The sequence below is a fragment of the Tachysurus vachellii genome, chromosome 25 (assembly GCF_030014155.1).
Source record: "Tachysurus vachellii isolate PV-2020 chromosome 25, HZAU_Pvac_v1, whole genome shotgun sequence".
Lineage (NCBI taxonomy): Eukaryota > Metazoa > Chordata > Actinopteri > Siluriformes > Bagridae > Tachysurus > Tachysurus vachellii.
The window spans coordinates 233,678-250,000 of record NC_083484.1 but is presented as its reverse complement, the minus strand read 5'-3'; the positions used below and the strand labels follow the sequence as shown (position 1 = coordinate 250,000).

General features: G+C 43.0%; 1 protein-coding gene across 6 annotated transcripts in view; it reads right to left on the bottom strand.

Moving 5' to 3' along the window:
• Positions 1-16,323, bottom strand: part of tnikb (TRAF2 and NCK interacting kinase b) — a 50,403-nt gene that overhangs the window by 32,683 nt on the left and 1,397 nt on the right. For all 6 annotated transcript variants that reach the window (XM_060861812.1, XM_060861808.1, XM_060861810.1 and 3 more), the window contains exons 2-4: positions 9,044-9,109; positions 336-392; positions 1-8 (exon numbers count right to left, since the gene is read on the bottom strand). The exon at positions 1-8 is cut by the window's left edge and continues 118 nt beyond it. In XM_060861812.1, coding sequence (XP_060717795.1) covers positions 1-8; positions 336-392; positions 9,044-9,109 — 131 coding nt within the window. The remainder of the gene's footprint in view (positions 9-335; positions 393-9,043; positions 9,110-16,323) is intronic.

The window sequence follows — 16,323 nt, the reverse complement described above, 5'->3', positions numbered from 1 at the left end:
TCCTCATCCTGCCAGAAAACACACACACACACACACACACACACACACACACACACACATACAGAAATGTTGCTACTTTGAATCTGTAAGCTTCCATTAGGTATTTTTGAGGAATTTGTGCAGTTTTTCTTCCTGCAAAATTGTTTTCCATTTTAAATCAGAAATACGTCAATTGTGTGTATGTTTATTCTATAATGGAGAAATATAGCATGGAGAAATATATAGGGAGAGGGGGAGGGGGGGGAGATAGAGAGGGGGGGAGGGAGAGGGGGAGAGAGAGAGAGAGAGAGAGAGAGAGAGAGAGCGCAGTGGTGGAGAAATATATTTTTGCTTACCCCTGTGACGTCCATGACCTTGATTGCAGCAAGCTGGCCTGTCTTGACATGGCGGCCCTACAGAGAGAGAGAGAGAGATGGAGAGAGAGAGAGAGAGAGATTGGGGGGGGGGGGGAATAGATAGAGAGCATCATCATCAAAAAAAATTCTAAAATAGATTCAAATAATCAGTTTGTTTACACTTCTGTGTAAAAAAGAAGCTAGAGCACATGAGCGTCTCTGGAGAACATGACTGTTATATAAGAGCTGACCAGCAGCAACAAATAAAAACCAATAACATCCCAAAATAACTAAACCAGGCCCACATCATGAAGTATGTGCTGTTAGAGAGTCTCGTCTCTGCTGTGAGGAACGTGGAGAACGCTGGAGCTGCAGGACCGTGGACAGGAAGTGCTGGTGCCAAGTTCAGACCAGGTTTCTGTCTCTGTCACTGAGCACCGGGTCAGAACCAAAGCTGACCTCACGTACGCCACTGAGATCCATCACCTGAGCTGAGACAGGTGCTGATGTGAGGAAGGTGTGGCTGTGATGAGTTCAGCTCTCACAGTGACAATGATTGGCTCATCAAATGTTTTGTTTTCAGTCCTGACTGCAGGTAAGCACACTGATGTACAGAGCTCATTTGCATAAACTCCACCCACTATTTCACACTTTCAGATATATCTAACCACAGGTCGCATATTCATCGCTCAGAAGAAGCCACGAAGTGACTAAACACAGACTCCACGTTTACACGACATCCGAAATCCACATGAACAGCAGACATCTGAATCAGAACAGATCCACACTCCAAACTGTGACACACAACCGTTAAAGTTCATCTGATATCCAGCTGTCAGAGCAGCTAACTGTGAGAACATCTGAGAAGGTTTCTCCTCTGAATGATCAGCAGCCCACAAGCTAGAGATTCCAAAAATGTCAAAGATGAGACACTTCAGATCAAACCTTATTTACCACACAGACACACACATATATACACACACACACACACACACAGACACACACATATATACACACACACACACACACACAGACACACACATATATACACACATACACACACCCAGACACAAACACACCCAGACACACAACCACACACACATCCACAGAACATCTGCATCTTTTAGAAAATGTTTATTAGCTGTAAATGCACAGAATTTAAAAATAATCAAAAAAGAAAATTAATACATTTACAAGTAATAAATAATTCTGAATAATTTACCAGTTTAATTTGAGTGGAGCCAAAATGGGGTATTATAGGTGGGTATGGTGATGGAACTGGTTTTAGGGGTGGATATATTGAGCTGGCTTGAGGTAGGAGGGGCTAAACTGAGTTAGTCTGAGGTAGGAGGGGCTAAACTGAGTTAGTCTGAGGTAGGAGGGGCTAAACTGAGTTAGTCTGAGGTGGGAGGGGCTAAACTGAGTTAGTCTGAGGTAGGAGGGGCTAAACTGAATTAGTCTGAGGTAGGAGGGGCTAAACTGAGTTAGTCTGAGGTAGGAGGGGCTAAACTGAGTTAGTCTGAGGTGGGAGGGGCTAAACTGAGTTAGTCTGAGGTGGGAGGGGCTAAACTGAATTAGTCTGAGGTAGGAGGGGCTAAACTGAGTTAGTCTGAGGTAGGAGGGGCTAAACTGAGTTAGTCTGAGGTGGGAGGGGCTAAACTGAGTTAGTCTGAGGTGGGAGGGGCTAAAACATCTGGTTCTAATTTGGTTTTCTGTGGGTGGAGCTGTAATAATATTTATTTTAACCCAAACCGAGTCGTGTGTACATGCGACTGGCTGCTCATCAGCGCAGGTTACAGAAGGTTCCTGGCACATTAATGACACGTTGTAAATGTAACTAAATGATTAAAACTCATTTTAAACTCAGGCTGAAGTTACAGATCTGTAGTAGAGACTGAATTACAGAATTAAATGATGACTAGTTCATGCTGTAACAGAGGAAGTGTGTTGGAGTGCGATAGTCACAAGCCCTGCAGCTCTCCTCACACACTTCAACATCATGATAGAATGAAATAAAATGATCAGAATATCTGAGTGTGACATTCAACAGAAGATTAGCAGTGAGAGACGTGTAGAGATTTTTGCTCCAGAACTCTTGAGACGTTGCCGTGAGATTTCATCACCACATCTGTTCCTGGCTGCATCTTCTCGACCCGAGCCACACGAACATCTCCATTTAAAACAATCTTGTACAATTAAATACTTTTGTGCAGGCAACAATTCCCTCAAAGATACCTGAAACATGATTTGTGTCAAACAGGAAGTTATTCCATTGCTGTGCCACTTAGTCAGAATAAATACCCACATCACCTTCCTTGCTGTATCCTAGCAACAGGCTCGGTGGGCGGAGGATGCTGAGGATTTTCACACTCTAACCAGACGAGCTTGTCTGTCTGCAGAGACACGCGACCCACACTGACCCTCTCATATCTGTCTTTACTCTACCAAACGAGGTGAGAGGTTTAGTGTCTCTCAGCGTCCTGTCTGTACGCCACAGTTTCAAACAATCCAACAGAAAAGTGACAAAATGACACGAGAATTTGTTTCAGAGCTCCAGGGTTTCTGACCTACATGAGTGAAAATCTTACTCCATCAAACCTGAGCTTCCTGCTGAAGAGTCTGTTCCAGTTATTACAGAGATTCGACTCATCACCATTATCACTAATATTAATATCATCACTGTTACCTGCTCATTACATTCATACAGCTTTATATTAATGATAAACCTCTAAGAGGTTACGGTTTCTATAGTAACAGCTCATTCACATGTACAGCTCAAGCTCCACTGATAATAAACAGATCAATATTAGTTGATATGGAGATATTGTCTGGAATGAGATCAGTGTATTTAACACTTGAGATGATTTATCCTGAGTCGGAGCAGTGGAACAGTCAGAGCCATCTTCAGGACAGAGGAGTTATTCTTCTTTTCTCTGAGCTCTGGAGCGTTCAAGAAAGAAAAAAAAAAATCTCTTTAAAAGCATTCAGGTGAAGAGAAGTGACTGCAGTGAGACAGTCTGCCATCTCCATGTTATCCACGTGGTCTCGTTCCCACTACTGAAGCTGAAATGCAGCGTACAGGAGCTCAGTCTTACTGCCTCACTGCACAAGCACATCCTGACCCAAAATCCATCTCTCCCTCACACAGGACACCTTTTTAATGGCTCTGCTCAGCCTCCCAAGATGGCGCAGCATCAGTAAAAGAGCCATGAGGGATCTCTGCAAGGACACAGCAAGAAAATCACAACCTGCTCATTCAGATCCACTCACTGAGCTGAAACGCGACGCTGCAGATGTCGAAGGCTGTGTTCATGCACTAAACAACATCCTGCTCTCACATCTCCAACATCATTACAGCCCTTTTACACTTTACACACAGTGCAAAGACAACTCAGAGGTTCTGTGTGCTTTATATCTCTAGTGTGGTTTAAAGATACGGCGTGTTCACATTTAAAGTGAAATGATGAAATTAAAGATGAGATCTGAGAGTCCCAGACACTAGCAGTGGAAAGGCTGAACGTCATGAATAAAGGTTTGCTCTGACCCAGAAACCTGCCTCATCTTCTGTCCCTGATGACAAAAACCATTCTGTTGACATCCTGCTAATAGTTTTCAATATTATATCAATATTTTCAAAATCTAGCAAACCCAAACTCTGGATTTCTGAAAGTTTATCTGCTATTAAACTGGATGTATATTTAAGGAAAATCAGTACTCTGTAATTTCTGTTACTCAGGAATCAGTGATCTGACAAACGGAGGCTCGACGTCACAAACTTTTCACTCAAAACTATTACAGCTGTTAGAGCTCGACCACAAAACCTCCATGTTCCTCTGACTAAACAAGGCAGCAGATCAGAACAGATAAGAAACGCTGAACCTCATCACTGTGTTCACTTCATCTACACCACGTACAATCACAATAATGCAGAGTCAAGCAGGCTGTTGATTGGTCACAGCTGGTTATGTAGCAGAACAGAGAGATCAACTGGTCGAATTAATGTCGTCTGTTTGGAGATAAAAATTTTAAATAAATAAATCCGAACGCACCATTTTCATGTTGATAACGCAGATTATACGAGTCATGTGACCTCAACAATTCCAACATAGCAGAATTCACACAGATGTTATCTGAACTTATTGTTTTAATATAATGTATGGGTGAATTTCTACCTTGTAAAAGTGATTATGCTAAGTATGTGATCAAAAATGTGAGATGGTGAGGATCGGATATTCAGCATGTTTCACTGTGGACCAGAACCTTTAGGGAAACGCAGTTTGTTTGTCGTGTAACTCAGGATCAATTATCCACATTTAAATTCTATTTAGTTCAAATGTACATTAATCTGTGAATTCTGGATTCTGGATACATGTTTGACTGAATCTCAAAGTGTATTCCCTCTGAAGTCTCCAAGAAACCTTAGGTTTTTAGCGAGCCAGCCAGGAGTGTCTAATTACTTTGAGACCCTGAACCAGATCACCAAAAACCCACTTCACTGTGACAGGACAACGTCTCATTACTGCTAAATCTTGCCAGTGTGTCTAATCTGGATCAGCACAGTGATGGGGATTTGAGCACACAGTGTTAACAGGAGATCTCCCTTGATGTTAGATGAATATTTACCTTCCTTTCTCTCCCTAGTTGAGAGGAACATTGCGCTAAATTAACTCTGCTAAAATAAGCTCAATGTGGTTAATTAGATAATCAGTCCAAATTAGATCAGGTTTCATTCCAAACTTTTCAAATGAGCAAAAAATTAAAACTGTCTCTCATTTACACGTTAACTGCTAACATGTCATCACTGACTTATGGTTATAGGAAAAAAAAATTTCAGACAGAGAGATGTTTACTCGCAATTAATAATTCCTCCTCTGTAAACTTGTCTGACATCAGAAACAAATCTGATCTCAGTGATGTGATCAGAACTCGTGCTTCTCTACACGAGCTCAATACTGATCCGAATTCATGGAGTTGTTAGAATCACTTGAGCAAAGCAACTATGACAGATTTTACTCCTCACTCAGGAATCATCTAATAAAGAAACAGTAAGTTAAATCGTACAGAGAAAGTTACTATTAGATATAAAATACACAGCTTCTACTAGATCTCTGGGACAACAGACAGCATTCCACAACTACAGCATTGACATGTAGATGAAGTCTGAACGTATTTTTCACATTGTACATTATAATTAAACAAACCCAAGGGCAATAAAGCATTTCCTGAAGCTTTCCTCATAGATCATTCTTACACATAAAATATCTAAACAAACCTTTGTGAAGTGAAAAAGCTAAATCATGCTGAGGAGATTATATCAATATAAACAGGTTTCAAGGATTGATGGAACTTCTGCAGAACATCATCTCTGTCCTTTGGCTCAGATTTAACAGCCTGCAAAAAAAAAAAACACAATACAAAAAAATCCCACCGCAACCTAGAACACACAACACAAGCCTGAGACCACGTCACTCAGTCGGTCTACAGAAGCACATGGAGCTGGAGAACACAGCAGGTTCCACTCATACACACTAGTGCAACACACCAGTGAGCTCGGAGCACAAACACTCTTACTGTCAGCACTGAGGCTCTGAGACTTAGTGAGGAACGTCACAGAGAATCGCTGAAAGCCTTCTGACACCATTGTCACTGTGACATTGTTCTAAAACCCATTCCATCATTTATCAGCTCTGATTCTGGTGAATTCTCCCATCTTCTGTCTGTGATTCAGATCTTAATGACCAGCTGCAGCTTTAATGCAGAGTAAAAACTCTCATGTCGCATCACTCAGTTTACATTAAAGAGAATCTTCTGTTCTTCTGGCTGATGGAATTTAAACAACAGCACAAATGAGACATTCTGGTTGTGACACTGTTTAATCATCCTGTTAAAACCCTAAAGAATTCTGAGCTCACAAATCTCTCGTTATTGAAGGGAAATGTTTTGAATTTAACGTTAAATCTTAGAGATGAACAGAACAGAGGCTGCTGACGTTCATTTATTCTCTCTGTCTCCTCTCAGTCTCTCTCTGTGTCTCTCTCTGTGTGTCTCTCTGTGTGTCTCTCTGTCTCTCTCTGTGTCTCTCTCTGCCTCTTCTCTCTGTGTCTCTCTCTCTGTGTCTCCTCTGTCTCTCCCTCTGCCTCTCCCTCTGCCTCTCCCTCTGCCTCTCCCTCTGCCTCTCTCTCTGCCTCTCTCTCTGCCTCTCTCTCTGCCTCTCTCTCTGCCTCTCTCTCTGCCTCTCCCTCTGCCTGTGCCCTGTAAGTATTTTCTGTAACCCATCGTTGTAATAAAGGTGTAATATTACCACATCTCAACTGCCTCCTTCTCATCTTTCGTCTCGAACACATATTTTACAGATGGACTGAATTCTGTTCTGCTGCAGTTCTTCTTGTCCTCATTTAAATGATGGAAAAAAAACCTTCTGCTATAGACATTTTTACATCAGACTTCATGCACACAGTACACACTACACACACACACACAATACATACACTTCATACACACTACACACACACACACACACACACTAGATACACTACACACACACACTAGATACACTTCACACACACACACACTACACACACACAATACATACACTTCATACACACTACACACACACACTAGATACACTTCATACACACACTACACACACACACACACTAGATACACACACACTAGATACACTTCACACACACTAGATACACTTCACACACAATACATACACTTCATATACACTACACACACACACACTAGATACACTACACACACACACACACACACTAGATACACTTCACACACACACACTAGATACACTTCACACACACACACTAGATACACTACACACACACACACACACTAGATACACTTCACACACACACACTAGATACACTTCACACACACACACTAGATACACTTCACACACACACACTAGATACACTTCACACACACACTAGATACACTTCACACACACACTAGATACACTTCACACACACACTAGATACACTTCACACACACACTAGATACACTTCACACACACACAAACACACACTACACACACAATACATACACTTCACACAAGATACACTTCACACACACACAAACACACACTACACACACAATACATACACTTCACACAAGATACACTTCACACACATTAGATACACCACACACACACAGATGCACTACACACACAGACACACACACTAGATACACCACACACAATACACTTGATACGCTACACACACACACTAAACACACACTAGATACACTATACACACTACACACACACAACAACACTACACACACACACACACACTATACACACACATCCTGACTCTGGTTAGAGTCTAATTAAAGCCACAGTTTCATAATCCCGGGCCATACAGTGAGTCGATGCTCTCTGGAGTGTCACTGTTACAGAAATGGGTCAATGTCATCTGAAATAACTTGTGAAACCCAGCGAGCTCTCTGTCGTTCTCTCTGCTGGATCAAACCCATCCTCCATCGTTCTCTGTTCCTGCAGATTTGTTTAAATCCTACACAAGTCCATGCTCTCAGCAGCACAGCTCCAGTGCTGCAGTGACGGTTCACATTACAGCTTTACACAAGTCCACTTTTACAAATTAGTCACCTGATACACATCAGTAAAGACCTAAACTTAGAATCTGGTCGATGCTGTCAGTCTGAGGAACCAGGCAGTGATGCTGGAGCAGAAAGAAGAGGAACATCACCCTTACTATCGCTAATAATCTCAAAATATTCTGAGGAACGTATTAATCCGACATCACGGACAGTTTTCAACATTACCCACAATGCTGTGCTGTTAGAGGTGCAGAGAGATTTCTCTCAATGTAACTCCACCTAAAGAGAGATGCAGTGATCGTATCTATATTTATGTTCTATAGCTGCAGTGCATTCTGGGACTTTAAGTCCAGCGTTTGTTCCAATTTCTTCACTGAATTTATCACTAATCTCATTCAGTTTTATTTCCTCATATAAACTCCTGAGTAACAACAACAACATGAACAGTTTCCACGTGACATCAGAGTGACGCACAACTGCTAACTTCTCACAACAAAACCGAAACATCACAATTATTTCTGACTAAAATACTGAATGTGTTCCTGGGAGATTTTAGCACCGTTTCCTGAATCTAAACTATCTGAACAATGCAGAAGAAAACTCCTAAACGCTGTGTTCTGTGTCTCCTGTCAGTCATGTAACAGACCCTTCGCTCCGCCCCATTTTATGAGCCAATAACACAAACAGGGCAGAATTCAGATCCACAGACATGATTGCTGTAGAAAAACTGGGTCTTTTATTAAAATCCTGAACAATAAAGGGAAGAAAACAGGCTGAGAAGAACGTAACTAATGAACACGTCACAGTCGTGAGCAGGTCAGCGGAGACGTTCAGGAGAAAGTATTTTATCTGCACATGAGAAACAGATTGTCCTGATTGTAGGAGGATCACAGAAGAAGAGAAGAGGATTGTTGAGAGATTCACGGGTCTCAACACGCCGCAGCATTCCACACGTCCAACACGACGCCTCACACGTCCCACTCGCTCGCTAGACTTTCTCAAGTGAGAAAAACCTTAAAGCAGCAGAAGGGTAATAACACGAAACTGTCTCTGAACTGGTTGTAACATGATCATCTCACAAATCCTGCACTCTTACAGGGGATTAAATTAACCCTACTAAGGGCACTTACCTTGTACACTTGGCCATATGTTCCATTTCCCACAAGTTCAACCAGCTCAAAGATTCCCGCCGGGTCCTGAGCAGAAAAAACACAACAACACACAGATTAGCTGCTATTATCTTCCTCACCAGTGCATCAGAGAGATTAGTACATAACCAATACGCTGCACACACACACACACACACACACACACACAGACGTGCTGACATCAGTCCAGGACACTTCAAATTGAAATAATAAAAGATTATAAATAAGGACCATTAAACACATTAAATCTCATCGATTTATTGTTTAGAGTTCAGTAACACAGAACATTCAAGATCAATAATCTACATCATGGAAACAATAAACTGTGCGTGTGTGTGTGTGCGTGTGTGCGTGTGTGTGTGTGTGTGTGTGTGCGTGTGCACGTCATTATTCAGAGCCAGAGTGAAGAAGAACTCTTCTAATGTTAATGATCATTTGAAGTTTAGTTGTTGCCACAATCAACTGATATTAAAAAATGATCTCTATTAACCAATGCAGGAGATGATGGAGGTGATACACCACATACACGTCCCTGGGTAGATTCACCAAGGTAATGTGAGTGCTATTGTTATTATCTAGTAAGGCTTTATCCATGCTGTGAGACGATCAGGCGACTAAATAAATGCTGCTGAAGTTAAATAAGTTTACATAAAGATCAGATGGAAAACAGAAAACAAGTCAAATCACACGTCAAAGTTCCAGGTTTGAATAAAAGCTGGAGGAAAAACAGTCAGTAACATTTGCATGGATGTGCAGCATGAACTTCTTCACAGCTGACAGCCGTGTAGCGTGAACTTCATGAAAATCACTAAATAAATTATGCAACAAATGTCCAACACGGAGAAAGAGGAAACACGACGTGGTAAAAATCCTGCAGCAGCCGCAGACCAGATCACAGGCTTAATGAAAAGGGTCAGAAACCTTCTGTAATGAAGAAGGAATGACAGGTGAAGGTCACGTTAAAGACAACAATAAGAGGAACGTAAACTTCTGAAGGAAAAAACAGGAAACCACATGAAATCAGACGGAGGCTTTAAGAGCATCAGGGTTTTACATGTACAGCTGACAGACGCCTCATGAATTAAAACTGAAAATGCTGACAAAAAAACCTCAAAAGACGTTTCTGCTGAAATAAACATGAGTTCCTGTGTGCAAACATCAGCATGTGACTGGACGTGTGGGAGACGTTGAGCAACTCTTTCAAATCAACTGTGTCTTTTATCAGAAATCACACAGAACCTGTCAGGGTTCTTCATCAAGGAGTTACAGAGCTTCATCTCTGGAGCTCATGGAGCTTATGGAGCTCCTCTACAAATCTACAACCATGAAGAGTTCTCGGATTTGTCAGTCTACAGGAACCGAAGCTGTGTGTGTGTGTGTGTGTGTGTGTGTGTGTGTGTGTGTGTATGTGTGTGTGTATGTGTGTGTGTATGTGTGTGTGTGTGACAGAAGAGTGAGAGCAGCTCTGCTGTATGGGTTACAGACTGTAGCAGTGAGGAAAAGACATGAGGCAGAGATGAGGATGTTGAGGTTCTCTTTAGGAGTGATGAGGATGGACAGGATTAGGAATGAGCACATCAGAGGGACAGCTCAGGTTGGCTGTTTTGGGGACAGGGACAAAGAGACTAGATTGAGATGGTTTGGACATGTAAAGAGGAGGGAGATGGTTATATTGGTAGAAGGATGTTGGAGATGGAGCTGCAGGTCAGAGGTCAAGAGGAAGGACAAAGAGAAGACGTATGGATGTGTTAAATGTGGACATGAAGGTAACTGGTGTGTGTGTCGAGGATGATGAGGATAGAGTTAGGTGGAGACAGATGATTCACTGTGGTGGTGAATAGTGAGTGTAGTGAAGAGAGAGAGAGAGAGAGAGAGAGAGAGAGAGAGAGAGAAAAAACCATCAGGTTTTTATTTAGAATTCTCTCAGACTCCTTTAGAAAGTGTGATGAGGTTTATTTGGTCCTCAGATCTCATGAAGGAGAAGATGATTGTTGAGACTCAGATTGCCTTCATCAGAACATCATCTGCTTGGTCCTCACATCTCAGCCCGGTTCTTGGTGTGGGTTCTGTGACTCTGAAGCAGACAGTGAGCAGTGACCTGAACGTGACCCTCCATCACTCACATCCTGTAGGAGACGTGGACGGCTGCCATGGTGGAGCATCTGCTGTGGGATCCTGGGCCAGATTACAGCAGTGTGATGTTTCTCCTCTCACTCGGTGTGAAAACTAACCACACAGATGCAGGAACCACACGAACCAGAGGAGAGAACATTCATCTGCATTTACAGCGAGCTGATGGCAGGAAGTCCCTCAGCACGCCGTTAACAGCAGCGTGATTTCCCAAGAGGCTCTGGGGCTGCGTCAGATTACACACCATTACTGTTCTTCCTCCTCCATTACACCAAATAACAGCAGAACTTCAGACAAGTGTCAGAGCCCACGCTCATGTTCAGTACACAGGAAAAAACACACACACACACACACACACACACTCCTCACACACACACACACACTCCTCACACACACACACACACACTCCTCACACACACACACACACACACACTCCTCACACACACACACTCCTCACACACACACACACACACACTCCTCACACACACACACACACACACTCCTCACACACACACTCCTCACACACACACTCCTCACACACACACACACACTCCTCACACACACACACACTCCTCACACACACACACACTCCTCACACACACTCCTCACACACTCCTCACACACACACACCCTCCTCACACACACACACCCTCCTCACACACACACACTCACTCCTCACACACACACACTCACTCCTCACACACACACACACTCCTCACACACACACACTCACTCCTCACACACACACACTCACTCCTCACACACACACACTCACTCCTCACACACACACACTCACTCCTCACACACACACACTCACTCCTCACACACACACACTCACTCCTCACACACACACACACACACACACACACACACACACTCCTCACACACACACACACACACTCCTCACACATACCATCCTCACACACACCCTCCTCACACACACACACTCCTCTCACACACACACACACACTCCTCTCACACACACACACACATACACTCCTCACACACACACACCCTCCTCACACACACCCTCCTCACACACACACACTCTCTCTCTCTCTCTCTCTCTCTCTCTCTCTCTCTCTCTCACACACACACACGCGCTCTGATGGACAGAAACTCATCACTTAGAGACTCAATGATGATGATGATGATGATGAACTGACAGAATCGAACACTTCCTGTCCTTCACACAATCATCCCATTACACTACAGATATTAAAAGTTTATAAAAACCTACATTTTTAATTAACATTACAATATTAAATATTATGATTTTTGTTTTTTGTTTCAATGCAACAAAGATCAGGAAAAGACCAAAAAACTTTCATCAGACTCCATCATCACCACCATCTTCATCGTCATCACCATCATCATCAGCGTCATCATTATTACCACACCACAACCACCATCATCACCACCATCTTCATCGTCATCATCATCAGCATCATTACCACACCATAATCACTGGGATCACCATCATCTTCATCATCATTATTACCATCATCATCATCAGTATCGTCTCTCACCTGCTCAAATCTATTCTTCCACTTTCGAATGAAAACATTTGCTTTATTACTATTATAAATATTTAGAGGATAAATTAATTTTAATAAAATGTTCCTGTTCTTTATTTCTTACATATTTATGATCTTATCTTTAATATTATTTTTTGCTGTTATTTACATTATTACTCTTTTCACCTTTCTTTGTGTTTGTTATAAAGCACCATGAGATGAATTTAAAATGGAGGAAATGATATAAACATTATAGCTGTTATTAAACTGTGCTTTGTTCAGATGTGTTATAAAAAAACATCTCCAGTTTATTTATATCGTGTTTCTGTGAAGAGAAAATCACAGCGTACGTGTGAAAGGTCTCCACCGTCAGCTGTGTGACAGACAGATCAGAGCCAATCATCTACAACTGATTTATTAAATTCAGCTTTTCAGAAACGAATGTCAGGATTAGACGCCGTGTTGTTATTAATGGTGACAAACGCTGCTTTTTACGACTCATGACTTTAACGACATCACTTTTAAATCAACTGAGCAGAAATGTGAAGTACAGATCCGTCTGTTCCAGAACCTTCACTTCAGCTTGGGCCGAGCCGAGCCCGAGGGCGGAGCCGAGCCCGAGGGCGGAGCCGAGCCCGAGGGCGGAGCCGAGCCCGAGGGCGGAGCCGAGCCCGAGGGCGGAGCGTCAGGCTGCTGCTGCTTTAGACTTCTTTGAAGGCTTCTTAAAGGTTCTTCCCTTCCAGAAAGAGTCCTCCTCAGAAGCCTGTCTGATCAACAAACACTTCTACACAGAACATTTACAGTTCCACAACTAAAGAGCATCTGAATGTCTCCAGACTTCTGAGGTGAATAAAGAAAGCAGAGAGTTTTAAAGACATTTTTTGGCTCCATAATAAATGAAAGAAAATGTCAAATGACAAACACAATGTTTCAGTAAAACCCAGAGAGAAGCCATTTACTGTGAACACCTTGTTTATTTACAGCACGTCCCCACGGTCCTGTTCTCAGTCAGAACATAAATAATCCTCACAGCAGTCTCTCTTTATTCTCTCTTTATTCTCTCTTTATTCTCTCTTTATTCTCTCTTTATTCTCTCTCAACGTTAACAAGACAAAAAATAAATCTCAGCTTGTCAAATTACTGAGAAACTGTAAAGAAGTGTAAACTCCTCTGTCCTGAAGATGTGGAGAACTTCCATCTTCACCTCTGACTGGTACACAGAGCTCACACTGGAGACTCCTTCACCACATCATAAATACACACACACACACACATTTTTGTAGGAGCTTCTGCCATAAAAACTAACAGCTTCTGATCAATCGCAATCCAGAATTCTACAAACAAGCGTCAATAAAACTGAAGTTTCTGCTCTTCCTGTGAGCTGAAGATGTAAAGAATGTTATTCATTCCAGCAGAACAAAAACCCTGAACATGTTGCTAAAAGACACGCAGTGACAAACGCTCACTCAGGCTTAGGCATGCTGGGGAATGACATAGCCTTCAGCTCAGCTGCCTCATGTGGAAGAGCTGAAGAACTCTGACCTACTGACATGAGCCACAAGCATTACAGGCCCAGACATGCTGTAAAATACACAGTGCTGCATCAACATGAACATGTGTATGAAGACCTGATCCAGCAGAACATCAGAGTCCACATCAGGACACATGCGCTAGAGAGAGAGAGAGAGAGAGAGAGAGAGAGAGAGAGAGAGAGAGAGAGAGAGAGAGAGAGAGAGAGAGAGAGAGAGAGAGAGAGAGAGAGAGAGAGAGCGGGAGAGAGAGAGAGAGAGAGAGAGAGAGAGAGAGAGGGAGAGAGAGAGATAAAGAGAGAGCGAGAGAGAGAGCGAGAGAGAAAGAGAGAGAGAGAGAGAGAGAGAGAGAGAGAGAGAGAGAGAGAGAGAGCAAGAGAGAGAGAAAGAGAGAGCGAGAGAGAGAGAGAGAGAGAGAGAGAGAGAGAGAAAGAAAGAGAGAGCGAGAGAGAGAGAGAGAGAGAGAGAGAGAGAGAGCGCATCTGTCTCCTCTGGATGCTGTAGAAATAGTTTGTCCCTGTCTGAGTCACAAGAACAAACATGGCTCCTTAATCGCTGGTCCCAGAAATAAATCAAATGACTCGTCAGGAGGAATTCAGAACCTACTGCAGCAGCAGCACATTAGGGCTTTACACCTCAACACCTTCCACACTTCCTGTCTGCTCCTTTCTGCTCACAAAGCTCAGGCTGTGTGTAACTCAACTCCGCAGTGTCCCATCACCAACGTCATCTTTCATTCACACCTCCTGTAAATCCTCAGACATGCTGAAATGTCCACCAGGAAATGTCCTCAGAGCGAGACCACAACACCAACAACACTTTCTCCTCAGAGCTCATGTTGATCACATCTACAACACAACACAGGTTTAACACCACACCTGACACGTGAGTCTTCACTGCACCAGATTAGTGCAGTATAATCATCAATAATCATCACATTAATCACTGCTTTAACTTCGACTCTCTGTGTTCCACAATCACGCTTCAGACAGTGGAGCAGCACATGATCCAGACACAAGACACTAAATCACAACTTATTTTCATTTGCCAATATGATGATGATGATGATGATGAAGCACAGTGAAGTTATACCTGAGGTCTGGATTTCAGTGTTAGAGCTTCAGTCTGTACGTAACTCACCTTTGACCCTGATCTGGTCTGAGCGCTCACATTAACCTGGTCACAATCACACACTCATCACTTTACTTTAACTTTCTATTGTTTCTAAACAAAATTCTGCACACACACACACACACACACACACTCTGTGATGTAACAGCCTGTGTTTTCATTCATCTGGATAAAGCCATTCACACTGCAGAAGGGTAGCGTGTGTACACACGTGTTTATAACGTGCTCTAGCTGTAGGAGCATCGTCACGGCCCACAGGAGCCGAGCAGGAGCCGAGCAGGAGCTGGACACAAGGTGTGGTCCTGCTCTATTACTGCTGTATAAAAAGCCTTTGTTGTAGAAAAACAATAAGATCTGAAACAGAACGACTTCTTTACAGCGTGTAGAGAAACTGCTGCTTACGTCAATGCTAAAGGTGCTGATTTTGTGGTTTGCTTTAATTTCTCATGCATGAGGATCAGATAATCACTGCTAGTGGCATCACCGTCAGATCCATGCAAGCAAAAACGTGAGGCACAGATACACTTCCCCAGTGAGACAGGAGCGTGCACACGGCACTGCGTGACCTAATTTCACTCACAAGGGACCCTAGAAAGGCAACAAGCTGGTGAGCAGGCATGAGGAAGAGCTCAGCTTGCCAATGGGTGTGGTGACGATGTGAACACAGCATTCAAGAGGGATGAGTTCTTCAGACCAGCAGAAAATATTTTAGAAGGCCTCGAGTCTGAGAGCTGCATTCGTACATCACCACAGTGATTTCTCTGATCTCACACCATCTTAAAGAAACTGGAAGTCCACATGAGCAGGAATGAGCGCAGCAGCGGTAAATAACAGTGATTAGAACATCCACAAGCAGGCGGAGCGTCTGCTCACTGTTCACACCTCTGCTCAGTTCAAGCCCAGACATGACTGAGGCGAGGCGAGGCGCTGCAGGTGGGATCGTGTTCACGCACAA